This window comes from Leptopilina heterotoma, unplaced genomic scaffold, assembly GCF_015476425.1.
Source record: "Leptopilina heterotoma isolate Lh14 unplaced genomic scaffold, ASM1547642v1 Lhet_7, whole genome shotgun sequence".
NCBI classification, from domain to species: domain Eukaryota; kingdom Metazoa; phylum Arthropoda; class Insecta; order Hymenoptera; family Figitidae; genus Leptopilina; species Leptopilina heterotoma.
Window position 1 is genome coordinate 535,487 of NW_025111161.1, and position 27,020 is coordinate 562,506.

Consider the following 27,020-nt stretch of genomic DNA (forward strand, 5'->3'; position numbering starts at 1 on the left):
GTAGTTTTCCTCCTGAGTTATCTAATCGAACTGACCGCATTTAATGACAACATTGAAAATTCTCAGTCTATGATAGATGATTCTATACATCATTTGACCTTTAAAAATAATTTAAATAATTTTATGTCATAAAATATATTTCACATATTCTAATACGATATGAATTAAATATCTATCGCCACTATATTTTCGTGGCAATTATGTCGCACATCGCATCAAAACTGTATTATAATCAAAATGGTCTTTAATAATCTGTCTTAAGCTATTATAAACCACCTTCCTGCTATGAATTCACTAAACATGATATTTTCATGAGCTGAGTTTCGAGAATAACTTCCTGCATTTGCAAGTAACAAAATGTAGCGTAAAATTAAAGAGCGGATGCCATAGTGCTCAGGATGTACATTTTGGTTTTTTAAACATTTTTTTATTTTATAGGTTTATTGTAAATGTAAGTTTTAATATAATAAACATGTTTAGAAAGAATAAATACTAAGAAAGTTGTGAACAAAATGAAAAAATAAAATAAAAAAATAAAAACAAAATAATAATTATTATTATTTATTATAACAGAGATTATAATATAATAAATATATTATAAAATATAATATTTATAAAATAAATAAATAAAACAAAATAAATAAATAATAACAAAATAAAGAATAATAACGAATAATGGAAAAATAATAATGAATAATGAACAAATCGGATACAAAATACTGATCAGACATATTTTTACCTTGGAAATATATTCAAAGATAAAAATTTCTGATCCGTATTTTTATTCCTTTTATTGAAACTCAATATTTCCTATTAAACGAATGTTTACTAACGAAGAAATTCTAGAAAATGATTTAATTATTATTTTCTACAATTTTAAAATAAAATTCTTCTTTAAATTAATTATTTTTATTAATTTTTTAAAAAATTCTTTTGAAAATTTTCAAGTCTATTAATTTAATTTAATTATTTAATTTACTATTTAATTTGAGTGAATTTTGATTATTTGGAAATCCTTTAATAATATATATGTTAGAAAATAGAAACTTGAAATAATTTTGAAAATTTTCGATTAAGCTTTTTGAAAAAAAATTAGTTCCATGGAATTATTAATTAAAAGTATGAAAAATTCATATTTTTAAAGATTTTAATTTGAAACCTTTACAAAATTAAATTATTTCTAAAAATTCTAATTATTAGTAACTTCTCAAAAATTCAATTATTATCTAAAACTTTAACTAAAATTAATTTTTAAATCAATTTTTACTAAAAAATTCTACGAGAATTCAATTTTATTTTAATACAAACATCAATGTTTCTTAAAATAGAAATCTTATACATAATTTTATCAAAAAATTTTTAAATAATTGAATCCTCTTAACGAATTTGAATAAAATTAAGAATAATTACATTCTTCGAGAAATTCGATTAAAATTGTAATAAAAATAATTGAAATTCGGCAAAGAGTTTCATTAATTATGAAAATAATTAAATTATTGTCAAGAATTTTATTAAAAAAGTTTCAAACAATTGATTTTTTTTTGAAAAAATTTATGCAAATTCTTTTTTTAATAATTGAATTCCTATGAAATTTTCATTATTTTAGAATATAATTGAATATTCGTATAGAATTTTGTCAAAATTGTTTCTAAGTACTTGAATTCTTGTGATTCACAGTATTATTTATGAAAATAATTAACTTCTTCCAAATGTTTTTATTATTTATGAAAGTAATTAAAACCCTAAAAGGAATTTGAAAATTTGTAAAAATAATTGAATTACTGAGAAATCTTTATTTTTTTTAGAAAATAATTGAATGTTCGTGTAGAATTTTATCAAAATTTTTGTTTAATAATTAAATTCTCTTGTTGAAAATTTTATAAAAATAGTAGAATATATTGAAAATCATTCAATTGAGAAAAATGTTTTAAAATAATTGAAATTTTGCCACGAATTTTAATAAAATCTTTGAAAAAATTGAATTTTATTAATTTTGAAAATAATTGAATTCTTGTAATGACTATTATTATTTATAAAAACAATTAAATTTTGTAATGAATTTTATTAAAATTCCTAAAAATAATTGAATTTTGCAACGAATTTTATTAAAATTCCTGAAAATAATTTGAATTTCAGCGAATAATTTTGGTATTTATTTATAAAAAATAATTGAAATGTTATTTACTCACTATTTTATAGTATTATAACAAAAATTTTCAAGAGAAAAGAAAGAGAAAACTTAATTCTTTTGTAATTATGTTTCTGTCAAAAACGACATTGTTTCTTGGAAAACATTTGGGCGAAATGTGTAACTTGATTCTTTTGAAAAGTTTTATTTCCTTAGTTGGAGAAGTGCAGTTTGACTGATAAGTCGTGAAAGAAATGGTGGTGTCCTAACTTCCAAATTCGATTTACAAACTACCTTGTAACTTCTAACTTTTACAACTTTTGTATATTTGTCCTTTAACTTTGCAGTTTCATCCATACAAAGTGGAAAAATATAAATGGAAAGGCGAACTCTTGTATTCTACTATCTTTTATATATGTAAAATAGGAATTCAGGTGAAAAATCATTCGAGCTTAATGTTTTAAAGTCGAACAAATTTTTTTAAAATTTGTTCAACTTTAAAACATTAAGCTCGAATTTTATTCTAATTTCTAAATCTTTATTTATCTGAATAAATAATTTCGTTTATCCATTTACGATTTATGGGTAAAAAAAACCCCCGTCTCATACGTAGACACACTCCCCTATTAATTAATTAATTAATTAAAAGAAAGTGTAATTAAAATTTTAAAAAATGATTAAATAAAATAAATAAATATGTCTTTACCACACGAATTTAAATTTACCACATCATTTAAAGAATATTTAAAGATATTTTGGTAGTTACAGAAAAAGAATGGATTTAGCAGATTTTTTCAAAAAGCTGATCAAGAGTAAAAAAAATCATTGGAGTATTTGACCTAGTTCCTGAATTGTACCCAGTGGTAAAATGTATTTTCTACTACATACATAAAAGGGCCATCGCCAAAAAGCAAAGGCAGTAGCAGTAATAGTAGTAGTAGTAGTACTAGTAGTAATAGCAGTTTTAGGAACAGTAAGAGAAGTATAGTTGCATATCGTCTCAAATGCCACCAGTTCGTGTAATTCCAGTGACAACCCTTTCAAACCTCAAGTGTAAAATCTATTTCTAAGAGTGACTATAAATTACGAGTCTTAACGAATACCACCCCTGGAGAAGGATGTTTCAAAAACAAGCACAAGCAATTTTTTTTCAAAAATACATTAAACACATAAAGAAATAAATTTTCTATATTTATTTAAATTCAAATATTTTATGGAATTTCCAAAAAAGCCCCAATTTTATGAAAAAAGCTCAAATTTGATAATCGCCTCTAAAAATTGTTTTAAAAAATTATCAAGACCAGCGTCTTTTTTTATGATTTTTACAATCCTTTATAAAAAAAACTATGGCTATCTCCCCTGGACTAACTCTAATAAAAATTGTTCACAAAAATCTACTTAATCCTTATGTTTATTATCAAATTGCGTGTATTATTTTAAAAGTCTACGTACTATCAATATTATATAACCACTAAAGATAACTATAAACTTATGTATTATCAACATTCTGTAATATTCATAGATAACTATAAATTCATGTAATATTGATAATAATCATTATCAGAAATGTCATACGTTTAATATGTAACGAAACTAAATTTTTTTCCAGTCTTATCAATGTAAAAGAACTTATCTAGATAAACCATCAATATGTATAAACACATAACACTATTTTCAATAATTGCAATATCTTCCTAGTGCAAGGATCCAATCAGCTAGACGCATAATTTTATTTATAATAATTAATTTAGAGAAATTATTGAAAACAACCCTAGTAAAAGATTTGTTTTGAAAACTTTAAATTTAATTTATATTTCAAATAAAATTTTTGTTTACTGAAAAATTTGAAATGGAAAACTCGAAATCTTCAGAAGGATCTGAAAGAAATGTCTCATCATCTTCGACGGATAGCTCTTCTTCAAACCAGTCAGCCGACAATGCAGGTAAAAGCAAAATTTTATTATTATTATCAGGCTTCACAGTGCTCCTAAAAAGTATTTTCTTCCTAAAAAGTATTTTAGGGGAAATAGGGTACTAAAAATTTAAAAAAGGGGACTTTTAGGGGAGCCTAAAAATTTGTTAAATAAAGATAAAAAAAATAATTTATTTATAAAAGGTTTCCGCAATAATTTAACTTAAAGTGGGGGTTTTTGTGTGCGCAGTTGTTAAAGTGGGGGTAAGGAGTGGAAGTTGAATGTAAGTTGGGATAAAAGAGTGGGAGTTGAAGAAGAGTGGGGTTTAAGAGATGTAAGGTAGGTTGGAATCCACGATTCGACACTTCTGTTTCAGTTTTCATCATCATCAGCAGCTCTATCAGAATCCGTAGTACCAACACCTTTAGAGGCTTTAACATCTACAACAGCATCTACTCATGTAATAAATGAATTTTCTTTCTTTAATTGAATTAATTTTTATTTCAATTTGTTTTTTCAAATTCAACATTAAGAATTCATCTTTTTTCTTTGCTTATAGATATTTAAACAATGGACTTTCAAAAAGTCAACGCTGTTGGGCGTAACAAGACATTTTTACCAACCAAGCTGCTTTCTGAGTTGATTATGAATGAGTTATACAATGTAACTAGAATAGAAAAGGTGCAGACTAAAAAAGGTCCTAAGATTGCAGTAGACCTGAATGCTGCTTTTACAACTTTTCTTCCGCCTAGGTTCGTAAAACTATTTGAAGATGATCCTGCCTCCCTCACAATGATGAAAGAATCCGTGGAATCGAAAAAGTTGCGTTTAAAATATATTGGCGGGCAATTTCATGAAATTGAATTTGAATAAAAATAAATATTATGAGAGTATACTGTAAAAAGTAAATAAATATTTAAAGACTTAAAATAATAAAAAAAAATACTTTTAAAATTGCTTCTTTTATTATTCTACCTTCATATTTTAAACAATTTTGTATAAAATTCTTACTCCACACGAATACTGTACATTTTACTTCTTAAGCCAACAAATTCTGTTATTATTCGTCCATTACACTCATCTTTCATGAGTACTAAGACTTTTTTGTTAGCTTGCGGAATTCCATATATACATTATTATCAGGACAGACTGTGAAGCCTGTATTATTAAAAAATATTTTTAAATCTAGATGAAATTTAAGGTATTAAAAAAATACAACACATTTTAAAAATGACTGACTATTAATATGTTTAATTTATCATAAATTTTCACAAATTAATGATTATTATTTCAGAAAAGAGCTCTACTACGAAGCCAGTGCGAGAGGACAGTCAAGAACCTGAACTTGAAAATATGATGCTGCGAATAAAAGAGTTAGAACTCCAGAATAGTATTCAACAGTCGACAATAGAAATACTTTACAGAACTCAAAACTTGAAGACTCCAAGTTTTTTTGATAACATGTTACCTGTGACAACAGAGGAAAATTTAGAAGAACTAACAAAATTATTAAAAACAAATGATTCTTTGAAAAAAGAGTTTGTAAGTAGATAATGATTAAAATTTAAAAATGTTTAATTTTAATTATTTATTTATATTTAAATTAAATGCAAAAAATTTTACAGAGTGAATCTTTGGTGCTCGAAATTGATAGAGAAAACGTTCTCTCTCGATCTATTACATATGTAATGAAAAAGATTCTTAGCAAAGATGTTGCTAATTTATTTAATCTAAAATGTCAAATGGGTAACAAAAAAGTTTTTAAAGGAACACCACTTTACGAATTCATTTATGGTAAATAATATTATCTTTAATTATTTTTTTCAAATATTAATCTTGTAAATTGCATATATAATAATTTTTATTTATAAAATTTTAATTAATTTTTTTAGAGTTTGTAACTGCTTATTGCCAGAAAAAATTTGTTGTCTTTTCGGACAAAGAATTTGATCAAGAACTGACAAAAGTATTGACACGTATCCAACGCTAAGAATTGGAACCCCTATGTAACAAGTTTCAAGTAAATCTTGTAAATTTTTAAAAAATTCATAAGCCATATTGGATCCGACATTTTGAATTCTTGAAACCTAAGGTGAAATACGTATTCATGTAAATATGAAAATTATTTTCGCCTCATTAAAAAGAAATTGAAAGAAGGAAAAATTTTTTATACCCCGGGAAGTCTATGTAAATTTCCTCATAATTATTGATGACATTCATACAATACATAATGAAGATACATTAAGTTCCGTTCTCTGGAACATGAAACCAGTTCAACGTACTAAATACTGCAAACATCAATCACAACTGCGAATATGAAGTTACTGCAATCAGACTCCTCTAATATGCTCGAGCGCTCTATAATGAAACTATAAATTTCCATTAGAGGTCATTTTCATTCAATTATCGAATTTATATATAATTTTCGAAAATTAATTCAGTGAATAAAATTTTACTAAATCATTGTATATAAATAGCTTCCTGCTCTTTTTTAATAAATGGTAAAATAAATTTAAAACTAAAAATTTTCAATTTATTATTCATGAAAAGAACTTACTATACAGTAAAAGAATGTTTAGATCTGCTTAAAGAGTTAAAAGAGCTTACTTTTTGAAAAGTATCTCGCAAAAAGTTTCTATCAATTTTACATTTATTTGTAAAAGCTTTTAGTTGGGTGTTTCATCTTCTCTTTTGTAAAAGACCATGGATAGATATTTTCCATATACTTGCTAAAGAAGAGAAACAGAGTTGCTTCAGGGCAGAGCAATATACTGTTTTCAGTTTTGGTTGAGTTCTCGCCTGCTAACAAACTTTGCCTTCTCTGTCAGCTGTGCTGGATTCTCGAATTAATGAAAAGAGAAAAAAAAGTTTAAAAAATATTTCTTCAAACGGACAAACTATGTAACAAGAATCTAATTAATTTCATGAATGTAATAAATATTATTTACCCTATTATTACAAAATCAAAGATTATTTCCGATTTTTCTATAAATTTTTTTCATTCTCAACAATTAATTTTTAAAAAGTAGCATTAAAGACGGAAAAAAAATTTTTAAATCAAAATTTTCTGAAAATAATTAAATTCATTCAAGAAATGTAAGTAATAATGTATTGAAAATAGTTATTAAATTTTAATTAACAAATTACATTAGAATTTATTTAAATAATTTAATTCTTTAAAAAAAAGTATCCAAATAGTAGTTAATCGTGTAAAAAGGTATAAGGAAATAATTTTACTTTCTTCTATCATTACTTTTTCTTTCTAGAATATTAATTTTCTTTGAAGATTAATTGATTTTGTTACAGAAGTTTTTGAATGTTTCCCTCTAAAGAAAAATGTTCACAAATTAAACATTTCTTAAGTAGATAAATGTTTTTATCATGAACAATTTTTCTTTGTCAAAATAACATTTAGTCTTGTGATAAATTGTCTTTAAGTGTATAGCACAGGTTTCTAAAAATGTTCTCAATTTTTGCAAAAAAAATTAAGAATTTTCAATTATAATAGTTGACCGTAACTATTTTCCTCTTATTTGAATACTTGGGAATAAGTTCATTAATTACGAATTGCATGGCATTTGTTTGCGCTTGAACTTTCAAAGTGACCTCAATTGATGATATAACAGAAATTATTAAAAGGTATTAATTTTCTTTGTAATCTGTGATTCTTTATTAATTAAAAATATTTATTTTCAGTACAAATTTTTGTATATAATAAACTGTTAATTACTAAGTTTTATTGTAATGTAACTACAACAATAAATAATTATTTCATGAAACAAATGTATTTTGATTTTACTATCGGGACTTAAAAGTGAATTAAAATTTTTCCTTGTGAAAAAAGTTTTTAAGTCCCTAAAATATAAAATTTTTATAAATGGTTAAATTTCTTCTATAAAGAAATATATGAGTCCTATTGTCGATTGTAAACTGCGCAAAAATGTGTTAAAATATTTATAAAAAACAAGGCACTGATTTTCTGAAAAAGGATTGAAAGCTTTACAAAAAAATTCAATAATTTCAGATTAGAATAGGTGAGTCGTAAACTCAATAAATGAGTGAAAAGCTATATTGGATCGAAGGAAAAAGAGGACAAACAAGTGAAGATGGTTATCAATATCGATTCAATAAAATAAAAGAATCTATTCTCATAAATAATTACGAGAAAAGAACAAATTTAAATTAAACTTTAAAAAAAAAAATCATAGCAGAAAATAATGCATTATAAATGAAAGCTCTTCAGCAACTTTCTCGTTGAGATACCCTGTTATATTTGTGATTCTATTAACGAGGCACTTCTTACTTTTATTCAAACGGAGAAAAAGTTCTTGTTCATTGAATTTGTTTTTGTTTGTATTTATTGAGACGTAACACTTGCAAATAAATTTAAATGAATTGCAAATAAATTCACGAATATTTAAATAAGATTTTAGGGAATATCTATTAGGAGAGAAGCATTTAACTGAATCGCGATAAAATCAATATTTTTGTTTGTAGTAAAATATGAATTATTTTTAGTAAAAATTATTTAAGTAATAAATTTTAAGAAAAATAAAGTTCATTTAAGAGAGGGAAGCCAATTCGGTGAAGAAAGCCATGTTTGTAAGTGAATTCGACCAATTTCAAAAAATTCGTCCGCCATATTGGATCCGCCATTTTGAATTTTTGAAAACTGACCCAGATTCATAATCAGCGACTCCAAAAACTGTTCAGACATGATTCTCAAAGTATTTTATCTTTTTTGCCAATTTTTGGTCAAAAGTCTAAAAAGTAGAAATATTCGCCTGAAGCTTGTTACTTGGAGGTTTTTGGGGCACTGATTACAAATCTTAAATTAGATTTTAAAAATTAAAAATGTCGGATCCAATAAACTAAACACATCGTCTAGAATTTATAAAGATTTTTATAAAATTTAGAAACTTTTATAACAATTTAAAAAATATAAATATTATGAAAGGTCCATCAGCTGAAACTTAATAGGCTCCAATTAAATTTTCCGATTTAAGTCCTAGCGTTTTAACGAGAGCGTTAGCAATGCCATTAAACCGTAAACAACATCGCTCCAATCAGACCAAGAGTAGAACCACTTCGAAACGTACTTCTTTATGAGTATTCTACAAAATTATTACATTTTTTTTTTGCAATTTTTACGACAAAAAATTATTCCAATGATAACTTATTCGATTCATCATATTTTTTGTTTCTTTAATAATTTACATTAACGAGTTATTCATATAAAAAATTTTATAAAAATAATTAAATTTTTAATTAAAATTCAATATTAACAATTGCAAGCATAGGTCTGCAATAATTAGTTCAAGCAAAAACGGTCTTTATACTCATTAATAGAATTTAAAGGAATGGTTAGAGAGATTAAATACTGAGTCCGATTTCAACAAAAGATAATTGGTACCTAGGTTTTGTGTCGCGACCTCTGTCCTTAATTCGAGACAAAAGACTACAATTTTATAAAACACTATACATGAGCCGAGGGAGTTATTAACATTTCCGAGAGTCATTATTAAAAGGAGCGAAAAATGCGAATTTTCCTTTTTCTTAATTCACTTTGCATTGTACAAAAAAAAGTAATTTACTTTGTAATGTACAATTGAAACATTAAAATATTTTTCATGTCAATGAGGAAATTACCCAAAGCATTTGTATAGTGATAATTTACAATAGTATAATAAAAAATTAAGCATACTTTTATTATTATTTTTTTGAATTTTATTTACAATTGTAGAATTTTTCTCTTTTGATTTTTAAAAATTAATCTGAAATCAATTTTACTTCTGTTATTTGCAAAAAGAACATTGAGAATAAAAATTAATCTTATGGAAGCAATGGAGCAATAAACAATTATCGAGAATTTTCTCAAAGTTCATAGTTATAGTGACTTTTTTATTTTCTTTTTACAGTAAATAATATACAACTATTTAACTGACTACTTGACCTCTTTAAATTTTCTACAGTATACCTACTTTTAATGACTCAATAAACTAGCCATAACTTTATACTTTGTTATGAAACTTTTCGAGATAAACAACGTAATTTTAATAAAATTTGAGTAGCCTTCGGTTTACTTTGTCGAAATGGGAGCTACAAAATAAATTTTTTTTAAACGGTTCAGTCATTTAGTATTAACGAGTTAATTAATAACGATAAAATGACAATTTTTTTCGTAAATTTTGTTACAAAAATATTTCCTGCTCTACAGCATCTAAACTTGCAGTATCATTGACAACATTGCCTCAATATTGTAAAGTCCAATCATTTTTAATAATCAACTTAAGAAAATCATAATTCATAACACGGTAAAGAAATAAAGATATGGCCACTTAGAATTAATTAATCTAAAGCATTAATCAATTTTAATATACTATAAAAATATACCCCAACTGATATTATTAAGACTATATTTAGCTAGAAGCAGAGTAAGAAAATCGCTACTTCTCAAGAATTATTATATTCTTTAGCATCGGCACGTTCACACTCAACAAAAACTTCTGAAATCCTTCTCTGTAGAATACAAACTTCCTCATTTTATGCTTTCGGGGGGAAGAAAAGTTAGGAATAAAAGAATTTTATGATAACTATCCTTATGATAAGGGACTATAAATATAAATATTATAATTGAATTTTTTTATCTTCACATAATAACCATACATATAAAAGTTCTTTTTATTGCTACATTTTTCAATTCTTCACCTTCCCATGATCATTTATTTTACTACTAACAATTAAACTATGGAAGGATTTAACGCTTATCACTCAACAAAATTTTAATCTATTTGCATTTTGTCTGTGTACCATTATTTTTATCGTATCTCATTAAAAAGCACTGATGTACATCTCTCAATTAGAAGAAAGTAAGAAAATTAGAACTTTATTTTGACATATTATTTTATTTATAAAAATAATTTTTTTTGAACTTTTGTAAAGAATTTGCGAGCGCTTCAGGGAACAATTGGTTTAGATTTACTCATCAAGACAACTTTTAGTGTTCCACTCTCTGTCGATAGGCATCTTGCGGTGAGCAGAATATTTCTAGACTGGATCATCTGAAATTAAAGAACTAGAATTAACTGTAATTATTAAACGAGGAAGAGAATTCCATAGGTCTGCAGCAGTAACAAAAAAGAATTCTTATATTGCTCAGTTCGAGGTGTTCTAAAGGACATTTGGAAGTAACTGCACTTCTGAATATAAATTTAATAAATAAATTAAGAGGCATTTTATTATTCAGAACCACAAGGGTTAAGCAACCAATAAATAATATACGTCTTTAACCACCCTAGCTTTTCCCAGTATGGAGATATATCCACATCTCTCTTTGAATCAAAGATAAATCTTATGCACGAGTTGAGGAGTTTCTCAAGTTTATCGTTGAGTTCATCTGTCATATGATTCTGAACAGCACATCAATAGTTAAAGTGAGGAAGTATTAATGATAAGACTATTTGAGTTTTATGCTAGATAGAAAGAGCGTTCTTATTTGATTTGAATGGTTGTAGTGTTGCATGAACACTTTTACAAATTAATCCAACATACTAATCTCAGAAGAAAGTTTGACTAAAAGTAAAACCCAAATTTTTAACAGATTCTACATAAAGAATCACTATGTTATTCATCTTAATTGGAGGGCATGTATTAAAATCCAAACAATTTATATTCCAAGAGGAACCAATAATCTTAGAATACCTTTTCTTAAAATTTATTTAAAGCTGATTAGACTTTACCGAATCATAGACAGCTTTAACATCCTTATTAATTCGATTGATATTCTCATCCAACTCATCAAGACTAGAGTGAGCATAGATCTGTAAATCATCAACATAATGCTTAAGAACACTTCTCAAATCATTTAAAAAAGGAAGAACAACAAAGGACCCAATTATAAACCCTTATCGTACCACAGTACACCTATTCCAATTAGATCCCATTCAGACTTATCGCCATTAGGCCCAACAAAACATTACACTCTACCAGATAAATAAGATGACAACCTCTTTAGAACAGACTATGAAAATCCAAAAAATTTTAATTTCATCAATAAAAGATTATGTGGTACGATATCAAAGGTCTTGCTGAAATCAAAGAAAATAATTATGGTTACCTTTCTATGATCAATAGAGTGCATAAGGGGCTCCAAGTAAGCACCCAGTTTAAGAGTCACGTATTTAGCCCTATGGAAACGAAATGACCGAGAATTATTTTACATGAAAAAATCAATATGGCCGGTGCGGTGTAACAAGTTTAAATTTAAATTTCAGAACATGGAAAAATATGTAGGAGAGAGATTTGGAAATTGATATTGAATGCAAATTGACATACTTAATTTCCTTTACACTCCACTAAATGCCAAAACCAAAATTTCGACTGACATACAAGTCAAAAGAGTAGGTGTCACTTTCAATACTTTTTTAAACTTGATAGACGCAATTTTAAAGTATTAATTAAACAAAATGTTAAATTATTATTCTAACAAAATAAAAAAATTCAAATCATATTTCATAAACACTAAAAAATTAAAGAATTATATCCATAATTCATGGAGAATAATTTTTCTACTTTATGTTTTTGATCAATTTTAATAATTCACAATATTTTTTAAATGAATTTTAAAAATATGAATTAAAAATTTTGTCCACCACTTGTCAGTCAAATGTCATTTTAAATAATTGTTTGATGTTTAGAGTTGTTATCGTGTTATGAACAAAAAAGTTTTGTGACATTTTAAGATTTTGATTAAATTTATTTTTATTTCAGTTTCTCAAATTATCCGTTAGGAAAAAGTATGACATGCAATTTACAACATGAATGAGTCGTGTAATTTACTTGGCGTTTTTTCGCGACGCCATGCCACAAAAAAAGCTCACAAAAACCCCCAAAAAATATATTTGAAAAATTAAGAATTCTTTTGAAGAAAATTGTTATTCTTTACTACTTTCGAGAAAATAAATATGAATTTAAAAAAACAATTTTGTCTAAAAAAAATTAGGATTTTGGCCTAAAACCGTAACATAATAATTAATCTTTTCTTGCAAATAATTATAAGCAAAAAAAATGTGGCATGGTTGCTTGTAAACCTCACCCTAACAAACTTTTTTTGGCATCTGAACAAATAGTAGAGATTTCTTTCCATTTTCGAGAAAAATTATTTTCTTATCATCCTACTGAAGATTCCTTATGGATTTGCACTTTTTTATACAGGTATTTCCTTGAGGGTAAATTAAAAAAAACACATTACTGCGCAGACAATTATAACATGTTCCTAATCTCTAAAAATATAATTTTCCCTTATCTAATCATTGATTTTTTCGTTGTATCGAAATAGAATAAAAAAATTAATAACTTAGTAACAAATGATTACTCATTAAATATTTATTGATTGTCTTTGAATTTTTAAAGAGAAAATACGAATTCTTTACATAGTTCTTCTACTTTGATATAACTTGTTACCTATAGCTCTTGTTATCTATCGTGCTGATCTAGGTGATAATCCCAACTCGTAAGTAACCTTTCAATAGTAGTAAATGTCGCAGCAAACTTTATGGCCAGTTGTCGAAATCACTGAGTCGGCCAGTGCAGTAAATAAACTAGATTGAGATCTATCCTCTTGTAGTGAACTATTGACTCTCGGGCTTGTTTACACTTTGTTACACTTTGTCAATTTCTCGAAATCTTCATTTCTCAACTCAAGCCAGTAGAGTTGGGTTAAATATTCACCAAATTACATTCAAGTAAGTAAACATTGTCGGATCGTGTGTCCCTTTTTACTAACTGTCTATTGTGAATGAACAAGGCCAAAAAAAATTCTAGAAGGTGCTGAAGATGCAGAAAATAATCTATTACATTAACGAAAATTTTTTGCATTTTTCATTTTAGATGATCCAGTCTAGAAATATCCTGCTCACCGCAAGATGCCTATCGACAGTGTAGAGGAAAAAAAGTTGTTTTGATGAGTAAGTCTAAACCAATGTTCCCTAAAGGGCTCGCAAATTCTTTACAGAAGTTTTTAAAAAAAATTATTTTTCATAAATAAAATATGTCAAAATAAAGTTCAAAGTACCCTTTATATTTGCATTAATTATTAAATTGAAACACTCAACAGTTTTCTCAGAAGAATTCCTAAAATCTCGACTCTTTATTTATAATAAAGTCATTCGAACGTGACAATCATTTTTCACTATTCTATTAAAATTTTCAAACTAAAGAATTTGTAAACTGTTTTCTTCTATTATCAGGCAATTTTTTTAAAGTTTGTTAATTAACCTTTAAAGCTTAGTTCCTTTAGAGAAAATAAACCCAAGGACGCTTGAAAAAGAGTAGATACTTTTCTACTCTACTGAGTTCAATTGATCGATAGTCTGCGAAATGCAGGGCGTGTTACAAGGCAATGACTGGACTCACGAGAAACTTTCTTGCCACATCAGACAGATTCCCAACTCTCTTATACCAATACTCATTTTTTTCGGCTTTCTCACGTGCCATCAATATTAAATTTACTTTGAAAATGTCTTCCTATAATAAAAGTCTCGAAAAATTCAGTTCATATCACGTCACACATTTGAATTGCAATTCTTTAATAGAGATGGAAAAGTAAAATGTAAATATGCGCCGTAAACTTAACTACTTTTTATTTGAATTCTTCATATGAGATTTCCAAGCACGAAATATGCGTACTTTTTTTTGTACGTTCTATACCAACAGAAATTTATACTTTATATTTCATGAAAAATAGAAAATTTAAAAAACATGCAATGTTTATTTTAGAATAAGTTTTTAAAATATGATTTTAGAAATATAGTAAAAATAATATAAATTCAAGCACGAAATTTTAAGAACTATTTTCATTTCACTTTTTTCCTTCTTTTTCAAATGGTATAAATTTTCTTTAAATTTAATGATTATTTTTTAATTTAATATTGCATTCGTATTTGTTGATTTGTTTTACAAAATTTGTTGATTCGGAAACAATTTCGCAGGTGAATAATAATCGTCTGTTACGTGTTATAAAACATTGCATGCTGAAAATTGTGAACAATAAAACAGCGTGTGGAAAACTTGTAGAAAAGTTTAAGCTTCTGTTCAAAAGAAGTTAAGGATAGGTTTAAACTTTTCACAAATGATTAATAACGTAACTCACTTAAAGTTAGTTTCCCAAACAATTTACAAGAAAACGTAAAGTGGCAAGATTTTCTTAAGCCGCAAGATTCTTCTTATTCTAAAGTTTTCAAGTGAAAATGAGTACTTCAGAAAGGATGTAAAGAGAAGTGAAAAATGTCCTCATCAACGTTAGAAACGTTGATAAACGGATGATCCTTGTTCTGAAAGCGATATTTCACCAAGTGTAAAGTTCGCTTAAAGTTAAACGTACCTTAAGCACTCAAAGGATGTCACACTTTCTCTGATCAAATTACCTTCAGGTGTCTTGAAATCCCGGCATAATTTAATTATTCTTAAGCTTTGACTTGAAACTTGCTAAACGACATTGATGTAATTAAAGTTAATAAAATACTTCAAAGGTTAAGCAAAATTTTAAATAAAACGTAACCGCAGTATTAAAACTTGATTATCATTTTAAAAAAATTTCTCCCTAACCAAGTGGAAATTTTTTTTTTCTATTTCTGACCACAATGGATTTTGCTTCCTCGTGAGGAAGCTTTGTTTAAATTATGTTCAATTATTTCAAAAGTTTTAACGCAATTATCTTGGTAAATAAAAAAAATTCTTCACAGAAATTCAATAATTTTTACGAATTTTAATAAAAATCATTGCAACATTCAATTATTTTCATAAATAATAATATTCATTACAAAAATTCAATTATTTTCAAAAGTAATAAAATTCTTCGAAGAAATTCAATTATTTTTAACAATTTTAACAAATATCTCGTCAAAAATTCAATTATCTTTATAAATAGCATAATCTATCACCAAAAATTTAATTATTTTAAAAAATTTAAATAAAATTCTTTGCAAAATTTCAATTAGTTTCAATAGTTTTTCGAAATTTAATCATTTTCAATATTTACTATTTTCATAAAATTTATCAACAGATTTAATTATTGAAAAAAACTTGTTGATACAATTCTACGAAAAGATTCAATTATTTTCATAAATAATGAAATTTCATTTACGAATTCAATTATTTTTATCGCAGAATTTCAAATATTTTTAATACAATTTTTAATAAATTCCTCGAAAAATACAAATATTCTTAAAAATTTTATTAAAACTTGATAAAAGAATTCAATGTTAAGAAACATTCAATTTTTCAATAAAATATAATAAAATTCGTTGCAAAAATTCAAATATTTTCATAAAACAGTAGAAAATCAATTCTTTAAAAAAAAGTTATGTAATTCTACAAAAGAATTCAATTATTTTCATAAATTAATATAATATTCTTGACAATAATTCAATTACTTTCATAAATAATCAAATTTTTCGCAGAAATTCATTATTATTTTACAGAATTTCTACAAAATTCTTGTCAAGAATTCAATTAATTTTGATAAATAACAAAATTCATCACTAGAATTCAATTCTTTTGAAAGGTAATAAAACACTTTGCAGAAATTAAATTATTTTCAAAATTTTTGGAAAATTCTCGTCAAGAATTAAGTTATTTTTATAAATAGGATAGGTTCCGAAATTCTTCTCAAGAAGTCAATTATTTTCAAAAGTTTTAATATATTTCTTGGCAAAATTTCAATTATTTAAACAAAATTTAATAAAATTCTTCGCATGAATTCAATTATTTTCATAGATTATTAATTAAATTCTTCTTATGAATTCAATTATTTTCAAAAATTCTTATAAAATTTTTTAATTTAATAAATTTCTGTAAAATTTTAATTAAATTCCTTAAAAGAAATGAATTATTTTTAAAAGTTGTTAATAAAATTCTTCATAAAAATTCAATTTTAAGAAACATTCAACTATTCAATATATATTATTTAGTTTTTTATTTAAATAATTGAATTCTCGTAGAATTTTCTAATAAAAATTTATTTCAAAATTAATTTCGGTTAAAATTTTGGATAATAATTTTAATATTAAAAATTAAAAGCATAAAGGCATTAATTATTAGAAATAATTGATGTTTGAAAAGGTTTCAAATTCAAATTTTTGGCATTATAAATTTTTCGTACCTTTAACTAAAAATTAATTTAAAGAAAACTTTTTGTTAAAAATTCCAGAAAATTTAAATTGAATTTAAATGATGAAAATAATTTCGACGAAGTTAGACAAAAAGATTTAAACTTGTATCAACAAGTTTTTTCTATAATTAAATCTGTTGATAAATTTTATGTAAATAGTAAATATTTAAAAACATTGAATTGCGAAAAACTTTTAAAAATAATTGAAATGTTGCAAGGAATTTTATTTAAATTTTTGAAAATAATTGAATTTTTGGCGAAAAATTTTGCTATTTATAAAAATAATTGAATTCTTGACGAGATATTTATTAAAATTTATAAAAATAATTGAATTCGTGAAAAGTAGGTATTTTATTACATTTTATTTAAATAATTGAAATTTTGTCAAGAATTTAATTAACATTTTTTTGAATTCTTGAGAAGAATTTTGATATTTATCAAAATAATTGAATTTTGGAAAAGAATTTAATTAAAAATCCTTAAAATAATTGATTTTATGGGGAGAATTTTGTTGGTTATCAAGATAATTGAATTCTTTTGCAAAATTACTTAAAAATTATTGAAAATAATTGATTTCCTGCGACGAAAAAAATAGGGGAAATTTTTAAAATACGGTACGTTTAGGGGCCAAAATTAAAAAAAGGGGACTTTTAGGGAAAAAGGGGACAGACTGTGAAGCTTGAAATTGTCAAAGACCATTGAAATCTTTGAACCAAATTTTATAAATATTCCTAAAGTCACAATAAAAAGATGACAAAAAATCCCATTGTAAGACAACAGTGAAAAGAAAAATGCTGAATTTACTTCTACCTCAATGCAGATACAATTCTTCAGTGAGTGAATTATGACATAATAATTTGTCGCATCATTTAATTTTCATGAATATTTGAATAACCCGTACGACCTCAATCAAGTCAAGCTCCCTGTACGCTCGTCGCGTGCAAAAATGAGAAGCAAACTGATTCGCAAGCATGTCGGGGACATTTTCAAATTAAGCTTTATCCAGATCAATAATGTCAGAAACACGTTTTCTATGGAATTATGTGAAACTTTGTGTTTTCATATTTTGTCGTTCCGTTGTTGTTAGTATAGCCAGTCACGATCCTACGTTTTACCAACTGGACCATTACTACACATTTTGAGTAAAGTCCTCTACAAGTCTCACACAATGATATAATTTGTACATTCATACAAGTACAAACTACCGTTAATATTCCAAGAGAATTAATTTTCATTTCCTTTCAACTGCTGTTATTTTAATTCTAATTATCGGACTGAAAAAGTTCACTCTGCGACTTCTTTTGAAATATTTGTAATTTGATTTTTATAGTATGCAATCTATGTAACAATTTTTTTTTAATTAAAATGCATTCTAGAACGAGGAAAAATAAACAATTTTGAAAATTGAATATTTGAAATATTTTTATACTCACTTTATAGAGCGAAAATATGGATAAAAGTTGACTTACCTGAAAAATAAAAAAAAAACTTCAATAAATTTTTATGAAAGTTTGTATGGAACATATTTTATTTGCATGAATTAATTTTGACAAGTTGGTATTTGAGGGTTGGAAATTGGAACAAAAAGCTTTTGTGAAAGCATCACTGAATAAAGGTAGAATCGCATATGGGGTAATTGTGAACAAAAAACACAATATCGCCAATAATTAAATTCCTTTTTTATTTCAAAAAGGATAATATTGATGTTTTACGTATTAGGTATATTAAACAACCAGCATCATAATTAAAGATGAATTTTATATTTAAATTAAAATCTTATTTGGAAAATTCAGATTTAACTGTAATGAAAATATTCAAGCATAAGTAATTGAAAAAACTCTAGATAATCATTATTTAGTAAGCGTTAATTAATTTTTGGAAACAATAATTATTTAAAGTTAGTGCATCCGCCTTTTGAATTATTATTTAATGAATTAATAATAAATAATAATTTAATGAATTAATGTTGTAAAGATTATTTGTCAGAATCCGAAACGAGCAACGTGTTTTCCAGCTCACAGATAACTGGTAAAATTATACACTGGAAATTGAATTTCCCTATCTCTATTATCACTAGAGTGAATTTTTTTTGTTCTGTTCTGAAAAATAACGAAATTCATCCAAGACTGAAAAGAGGAATACTTTTAATATAATTTAAAAAGCGATATTTAAAGTTTAATCAACTTTTCTAATATATCTGTTGAAATAAAATTTATCTGCTTTAATAAAAATATTTCTTTAAAGAAAAAGTGTATGAAATAAAATTTGTTATGCTTCAAAGGGTTTTAAAACGTTGATTGCACAAAGCTTCTCTTGGATAAGTGTTTACTGTTTGCTGCAGCTTTAGATCGTTCCTCTTTGTCTTGTTTTCTTTTTAGAATAAAAAAAAAGAAACGAAAAAAAGTACCCAGAATTGCAACTAGGCAATGCAATGGGAAAACGTTTTCTTGTTACAACCAAAATGTTTCCAGTGTATACTTCCGCATGAAGCAGTTTAATGAATAGACATTAATTTTAAAGGGGAATTAAAAATCTCAATGAAACCGGCACCAACGGTACAATTCTGCATTTTATTGTGAACATGCAGACTGCAAATTAGGAATTGAGTCGTTTTCGTTATTGTCTTAATGAACGCGTACATTTCTATATAGGGTGTCCCAAGCGAGGGTGTACATATTTAAGGATTGATTTTACGTTTTACAAAGTTGAGAAAAAAAGATTTAAAATATTTAAATATCAAACCGTTAATGCCCAGACGGATAGAAAATTTCAATTGACTTTCAAGAACTCGTTTTTTTAAAAATAAAAACAAAAAAATTTGCATTTACCATTTCTAACGTAAAATTTATTCCTGTTTCAGATCCTGCGGTTAAAATTTGACCATAATAAATAATATTATAGAATATTATGCTCAAAAACAATAATTAGTCAAATTTTTAGTTTCTTTAAACTTCTACTAGAAAATCTTGTCTAGAAAAGGATCACAGGTTTCAAGAAGCATCTTATTGATTTCGCTTTTGTCCTGGATTTTTCGTTTCACCTTTGACATAAAATCTTTACGTTAACGATGTGGTTTTCCCAATAATATATTTACTAGAATGTTAAAAAATAAAATTTAATTTAAAAAAGTTAACGCTAATCCTTTGCTTTGATCGTAAGCACAAAATAAGTAGCATATGACATTGACAAAGTGTTAAGGAAAACTTTAAAGAAATACAGGCAAGGTAAAGAAAAAGAATACCCATTATCTAAACTATCAAATCTTTTAAATTTTTGTCATTCAGGTGTGAAGCCAGAGCAAAATTTTATGCATAATTGAAGACCATTATCTACATTTTAAACGATGACCACTTCGGATCAGAAGAAGTTTATATAAGATGCGTGTTATTATGCGACAGTTATTTTCTTTGAAATTATTTTTTTATAATTTTATGTTTAGTGAGCGGTAAGTTGTGCATTGAAATACCATCTGTTCATTAATTTGAAAGTGATGCAAGCGTTTTATATTATATTAAAAGAATTTTACTTAACTATTGAAATGTAATTGAGGGCTCGGATCGAAGAACCGACGCTTGTAAACGTACAGAACATTGCGAAGCGTCGGTTCTTCGATCCAAACCCTCAGTTATCATCTATTATCTAAAAAATTATAGAAAACGAATATTTTTTCAAGCATTGTTTTACAGATACTATTTTACCCTCCCAATGTAATTTCCTTAATCTATCCCATGAACCAGGCAGTTATTGAAAAAACAATTAATTGGAAAAATCTCTGAAGAAATTGTAAAAAACTATGCAGAACTTTTCAAAATTCTTAAAGAAAAGAAAATGAAAATGTGTTCCATTGTCATCATTACAAATGCATCTGATTATATATAACCACGGAATGTACTATATCATCAAGCATGAAGAAAACTCATTCTAGCGCGATATTACTGAATGCACAGACGTTACTGCGGATGATATAATGCAAATTACACCGGCCTGTAAAATTGAACTTCTTTCAATCCTGATATCTAAGTGATTTTTAATGTATTTCACTCTGCTATTTTTTGGTCTTACACATTTTGATCTCGTTTTTCACGTTTCAAGCTCTAATTTAAGACCTTATTCGATTTAAATTTGAATCAGCATATTTTTAATATTATTGAAAGGGAAAAAGGAACCCTTGGGCTTGTAACGAGAAATGCTACTTATTTTTAGAGGCGCTTCACTCTCATCGTTGATTTTTAACTTATTTATATCAAATCTTGTGAATCAGCTTCAATACTGTCAATATCATAAATATGCAAAAGACAGGCTTCACAGTGACCCTAAAAAGTATTTTATATTTTAATGTATTTGACAATCCCCACCCCACATTACTTTCAACGTGGACATTTTTTTGATGAGAAATTAATATATTTTGTAAAATATGAAAACTTATAACTATAAAGAAGGTGTTTTATTTTATGATGGTAATTGATATTTAATAAAAAAAAAAGTTTACGATATTTCAAAATATCTTAGTTTTATACTACAGGCCTAGAATCGACTTTAAGGCACAAAAAACCAAAAAAGTATCTTTAGTCAGAATTACACTACACACAACTACACCGATTCTTACAATGAAGTGTTAAAATCACACACTGTCGGTTAAAAATGTTGCGTGTAGTTTTAACACTACTTTTAGTGTTATAATAACACTTCTTTTTTCCTGTGTATAATACCAGAAATGATTTGAAGAACTCGAGAAATAGCAACACTTAAAAAAGAGTGAAAACCCTGAAGAAATTTCAATTAAACTTACTGTTGTGTGATAATGCTTATAGCCTTTTTTTCCACACGACGCGACGGAGAACGCGATATGTAAACAAAACCGACCGGCATCTTATTTTTACGAAAATCGGACGTTTTACGAAAAATAACACTCGCCACAATGAGACAACTCTAGAAAATTAAAATTTAGAAAATACTAAACAACAACTGGCTTTACAAATACGTCATAAATCACTCAAACTAAATTCTTAGTGAAAGCGTACGCATACCATCTTTTCTTTCGCAATCCTGAATTATGAAATGAAAACAAATGACAGCGGTGATGCAGTAAACGGACGAAATATATATGCGCAATTCTTTACAAAAAACTATTAATCACGTATTCTTCTATTTGTTTGTAATTTCTAAAATTTTCGAGTTATGAAGTTTCGAATTATTGGATTTTTAAAAAAAGACCTATTATTAGTAGCTTATATAAGTTTTCGAAAAATCGAAATTTTTAAAATTCATCATTCTTTCTTCTTTTTTATGGCATTTAGCTTCACTATTTCTTAAGTTTTTCAAAACACTTTACTTATTTAATAGTCTCCACTTTTTGGTAAAAAATCTAAAATTTTCAAAAATTATCAAAAATTCGAAAAACCGAATTTCTTAAAATTCAACATTTTTTTCCTTTCTTTTATAGCATTTAGCTTCATTATTTTTGTGCTCTTGGAAAATACTTTACTTATTTAATTGTCTCCACTTTTTGGTAAAAAATCAAAAATTGCTAAAAATTATCAAAAATTCGAAAAACCGAATTTCTTAAAATTCAAAATTTTTTTCCTTTCTTTTATAGCATTTAGCTTCATTATTTTTGTGCTTTTGGAAAATACTTTACTTATTTAATTGTCTCCACTTTTTGGTAAAAAATCTAAAATTTTCAAAAATTATCAAAAATTCGAAAAACCGAATTTCTTAAAATTCAACATTTTTTCCTTTCTTTTATGGCATTTAGCTTCATTATTTTTGTGCTCTTGGAAAATACTTTACTTATTTAATTGTCTCCACTTTTTGGTAAAAAATCAAAAATTGCTAAAAATTATCAAAAATTCGAAAAACCGAATTTCTTGAAATTCAAAATTTTTTTCCTTTCTTTTATAGCATTTAGCTTCATTATTTTTGTGCTTTTGGAAAATACTTTACTTATTTAATTGTCTCCACTTTTTGGTAAAAAATCTAAAATTTTCAAAAATTATCAAAAATTCGAAAAACCGAATTTCTTAAAATTCAACATTTTTTCCTTTCTTTTATGGCATTTAGCTTCATTATTTTTGTGCTCTTGGAAAATACTTTACTTTTTCAATTGTCTCCACTTTTTGGTAAAAAATCTAAAATTTTCAAAAATTATCAAAAATTCGAAAAACCGAATTTCTTAAAATTCAACATTTTTTCCTTTCTTTTATGGCATTTAGCTTCATTATTTTTGTGCTCTTGGAAAATACTTTACTTATTTAATTGTCTCCACTTTTTGGTAAAAAATCAAAAATTGCTAAAAATTATCAAAAATTCGAAAAACCGAATTTCTTAAAATTCAAAATTTTTTTCCTTTCTTTTATAGCATTTAGCTTCATTATTTTTGTGCTTTTGGAAAATACTTTACTTATTTAATTGTCTCCACTTTTTGGTAAAAAATCTAAAATTTTCAAAAATTATCAAAAATTCGAAAAACCGAATTTCTTAAAATTCAACATTTTTTCCTTTCTTTTATGGCATTTAGCTTCATTATTTTTGTGCTCTTGGAAAATACTTTACTTTTTCAATTGTCTCCACTTTTTGGTAAAAAAATCCGAAATTGCTAAAAATTATGAAAAATTCGAAAAACCGAATTTCTTAAAATTCAACATTTTTTCCTTTCTTTTATGGCATTTAGCTTCATTATTTTTGTGCGCTTAAAAAACACTTTACTTAATAGGGTACGTTTAGGGGTCAAAATTATAAAAAGGGACTTTTAGGCAAATAGGGGACAGATTATGTGAAGCCTGAGACGATTTTAAGTTTTATCTTTAAGATTTATTGTCATTGCTAACTGATTTAATTCGAATGATTAAAATAGTAATTGATTATATTGTTAAGTGGGTGGGTGAAAAAGGACCTATCCTAATAAACTTTTTACTGATGCATTACTAACTTTTCTACTGCTTTTGGTCAGGGTACTTCCCGTAGTATACAAGGTATCGATAAAAGATCTCGGTATAACATTAAAAAACCACTAATAGCCCTCTACAACAGAACTGTTATTTACTATATCTATATAATTTTTATACAATTCTTTTCATTTTTTCGAATTTTCTGCAATGTATTAGAAATAATATCTGATATGTTTTCAACAATTCTATTGATCCTTTTCAAATGAATAACCAACACATTATTGAGTACGCTAAGCTAGGAAGATTATCCACCTTGTAAGGAGAAAAGAAAATCCCAAGCGGGTGGAAACCTTTCAAGAAAAAGGAAATACTTGTTTTTATTTTGTTGAAAAGCTTAAGAATAACATAGTTTCTCTAGAGGAATCGTTTTCTTTTTCTTTTTTTATAAGCGAAATAAAAGACTAGCAATAAACACGAAAATAGGTAAATGACATATTACTGAGAAAAAAATTTTCTTTTTCTTTAATCATTGTAATAAATGTGAGATGAGAGAAGAAGATATTTCTGCTTATTCCGAAAATAATTTACTTGTTTTTATTTCATTGTAATTATTATAATAATCTCTGTATCCAAATTGTCTGTTATCTCATATTGGGTGATTTTTGGACTCATCGATTGAGAATCAAAAGTCAAATTTGCAAAATAACTGAACCAACATGTGAGATTAATTTTCTTGCAGGTACACTATTAATTCCTTAATACATTGTTTATGAAATAATACAAGTTGTTTTTTAATTTATTAACTTTAAAATTGAATGAAAAATTCCGGAAATTTGTTTCTTAAAAATTCTTTAGAAATTTTTTTTATACAAAAACCATTTTGCTGGAAATTTCACTTGCAAGTCGTTGAAGTAACGAGTTTTGGCATTTCCGCCTTGAAGCTCATGAGTGCACACTCAAAATGTCAAATCGATATAATTTACATATATTACACGTTTCATAAGCACAAAGGTATATAGAAACCGCTGCCAAGTTCTAGTGCTGGATGGTTCCATTTTTAGTCGTATATGTATCCTCAAACCTGAAGTATGTTTATTTTGTATAGTCATTTCACTAGCCCATTTCTATTTAATAAAATTGGAATTTATTTGCATTTTACAAGAGCGCACTAACTTTTAAAAAGAGATCATATACATATAATTACATCTTTCAATGTATTCTTAATGAATTAAAAAATAAGTTAAAAATGTTTTATCATTCAACATTCCACAGGTGGGCAAGCAGAGTAAAACAATTTTGAATAGGTATAATATTATCTATCAAAACATATAACTGAAAAAAAATATTCTTAATTTAAGAATATATACTCAAAAAAGGTGCCCAGGATATTCCCCACTTAATTTCCTAAGTGGATTTTAATGACATTTTTTTTAACAATTCAATTTTTTTTCACAATAATTTTAATAAAATTCTTCGCAGAAATTCAATTATGGTCAAAAATTGAAAAAAATTCTCGTCAAAATTACAATTATTTTTATAAATAATAAAATTTCTTCCAAAATTCCAATACTTTCAAAAATTTTAATAAAATTCTTGTCAAAATTTCAATTATTTTCAAAAATTTTAATAATATTCTCCTCAAAATTTCAATTATATTCAAAAATTTTTAGTAAAATTCTTGAAAAAAAATCCAATTATTATTAAAAATAATAAAATTTCTATCAAAAATTCAATTATTTTCAAAAATTTTCATAAAATTCTTGGCAAAATTTCAATAATTCTTAAAAATTCATGGGAAAATTTTAATTATCTTTATAAATAATAAAATTTTTGTCCAAAATTTTAATTATTTTCAAAAATTTTAATAAAATTTTTAACATAATTTCAATTATTTTCAAATCTTTTAATATCATTCATCTAAAAATTTCAATTATATTCAAAAATTTTTAGTAAAATTCTTGGAAAAAATTCAATTATTTTTATAAATAATAAAATTTCTGTCCGAAATTCAATTATTTTCAAAGATTTTCATAAAATTCTTGGCAGACATTCAATTATGGTAAAAAGTTTTAAAAAAATTCTCGTCAAAATTTCAATTATCTTTATGAATAAAAAAATTTTTCTTTAAAATTCAATTATGTTTAATAATTTTAGTAAAATTCTTGGCAAATATTCAATTATTTTTATAAATAATAAAATTTCTGTCCAAAATTCAATTATTTTCAAAAATTTTAATAAAATACTTAACAAAATTTCAATTATTTTCAAAACTTTTAATATCATTTTTCAAAAAATTCAATTATTTTTATAAATAATAAAATTTCTGTCCGAAATTCAATCATTTTCAAAAATATTAATAAAATTCTTGCCAAAATTTCAATTATTTTCAAAAATTTTAATAATATTGCCCTCAAAATTTCAATTATATTCAAAAATTTTTAGTAAAATTCTTGGCAAAAATTCAATTATTTTTATAAATAATAAAATTTCTGTCCGAAATTCAATTATTTTCAAAAATGTTAATAAAATTCTTGGCAAAATTTCAATTATTTTCAAAAGTAATAAACTTCTCATCACAAATTTCAATTATGTTCAAAATTTCCAAAAAATCTCTACGAAATTCAATTAGTTTTTTTTTTACATTTTAATAAAATTCTCGTCAAAATTTCAATTATTTTCAAAATTTTAATAATATTCTTAACAATCCTGGACACCTTTTTTATAGTATATATATTCTTAAATTAAGAATATTTTTTTCACTGTATTAAAAAAACAAATATATGCACAAAAGTCTAACTTCAAGTGTGGACAGACCGTACAGAACACGATGATTATTATAGTTAATTATAATAATAAATTGTAATTTTTATAAATATTTGTCTAGGCAGATATTATGTTTAACAATTAAAATTTATGTATTTATA

At 25.4% G+C, this 27,020-nt stretch overlaps 2 protein-coding genes across 5 annotated transcripts in view; one reads left to right on the forward strand and one right to left on the reverse strand.

Moving 5' to 3' along the window:
- The window catches only part of LOC122510525 (synaptotagmin-7), a 405,459-nt gene that overhangs the window by 300,194 nt on the left and 78,245 nt on the right, over positions 1–27,020 (reverse strand). The window lies entirely within an intron of this gene.
- LOC122510528 lies at positions 3,776–7,102 on the forward strand. Of its 2 annotated transcripts, XM_043625258.1 has the most exons (4): positions 3,776–4,071; positions 5,336–5,583; positions 5,667–5,835; positions 5,934–7,102. In XM_043625258.1, the coding sequence occupies exons 1-4, from the start codon at positions 3,978–3,980 to the stop codon at positions 6,029–6,031; spliced, it is 609 nt and encodes a 202-aa protein (XP_043481193.1). In that variant the 5' UTR covers positions 3,776–3,977; the 3' UTR covers positions 6,032–7,102. The 2 variants fall into 2 exon arrangements, with proteins under 2 accessions (XP_043481193.1, XP_043481195.1); XM_043625260.1 differs by lacking the exons at positions 5,336–5,583; positions 5,667–5,835; positions 5,934–7,102 and adding exons at positions 4,418–4,501; positions 4,601–4,970 and having other exon boundaries at positions 3,795–4,071.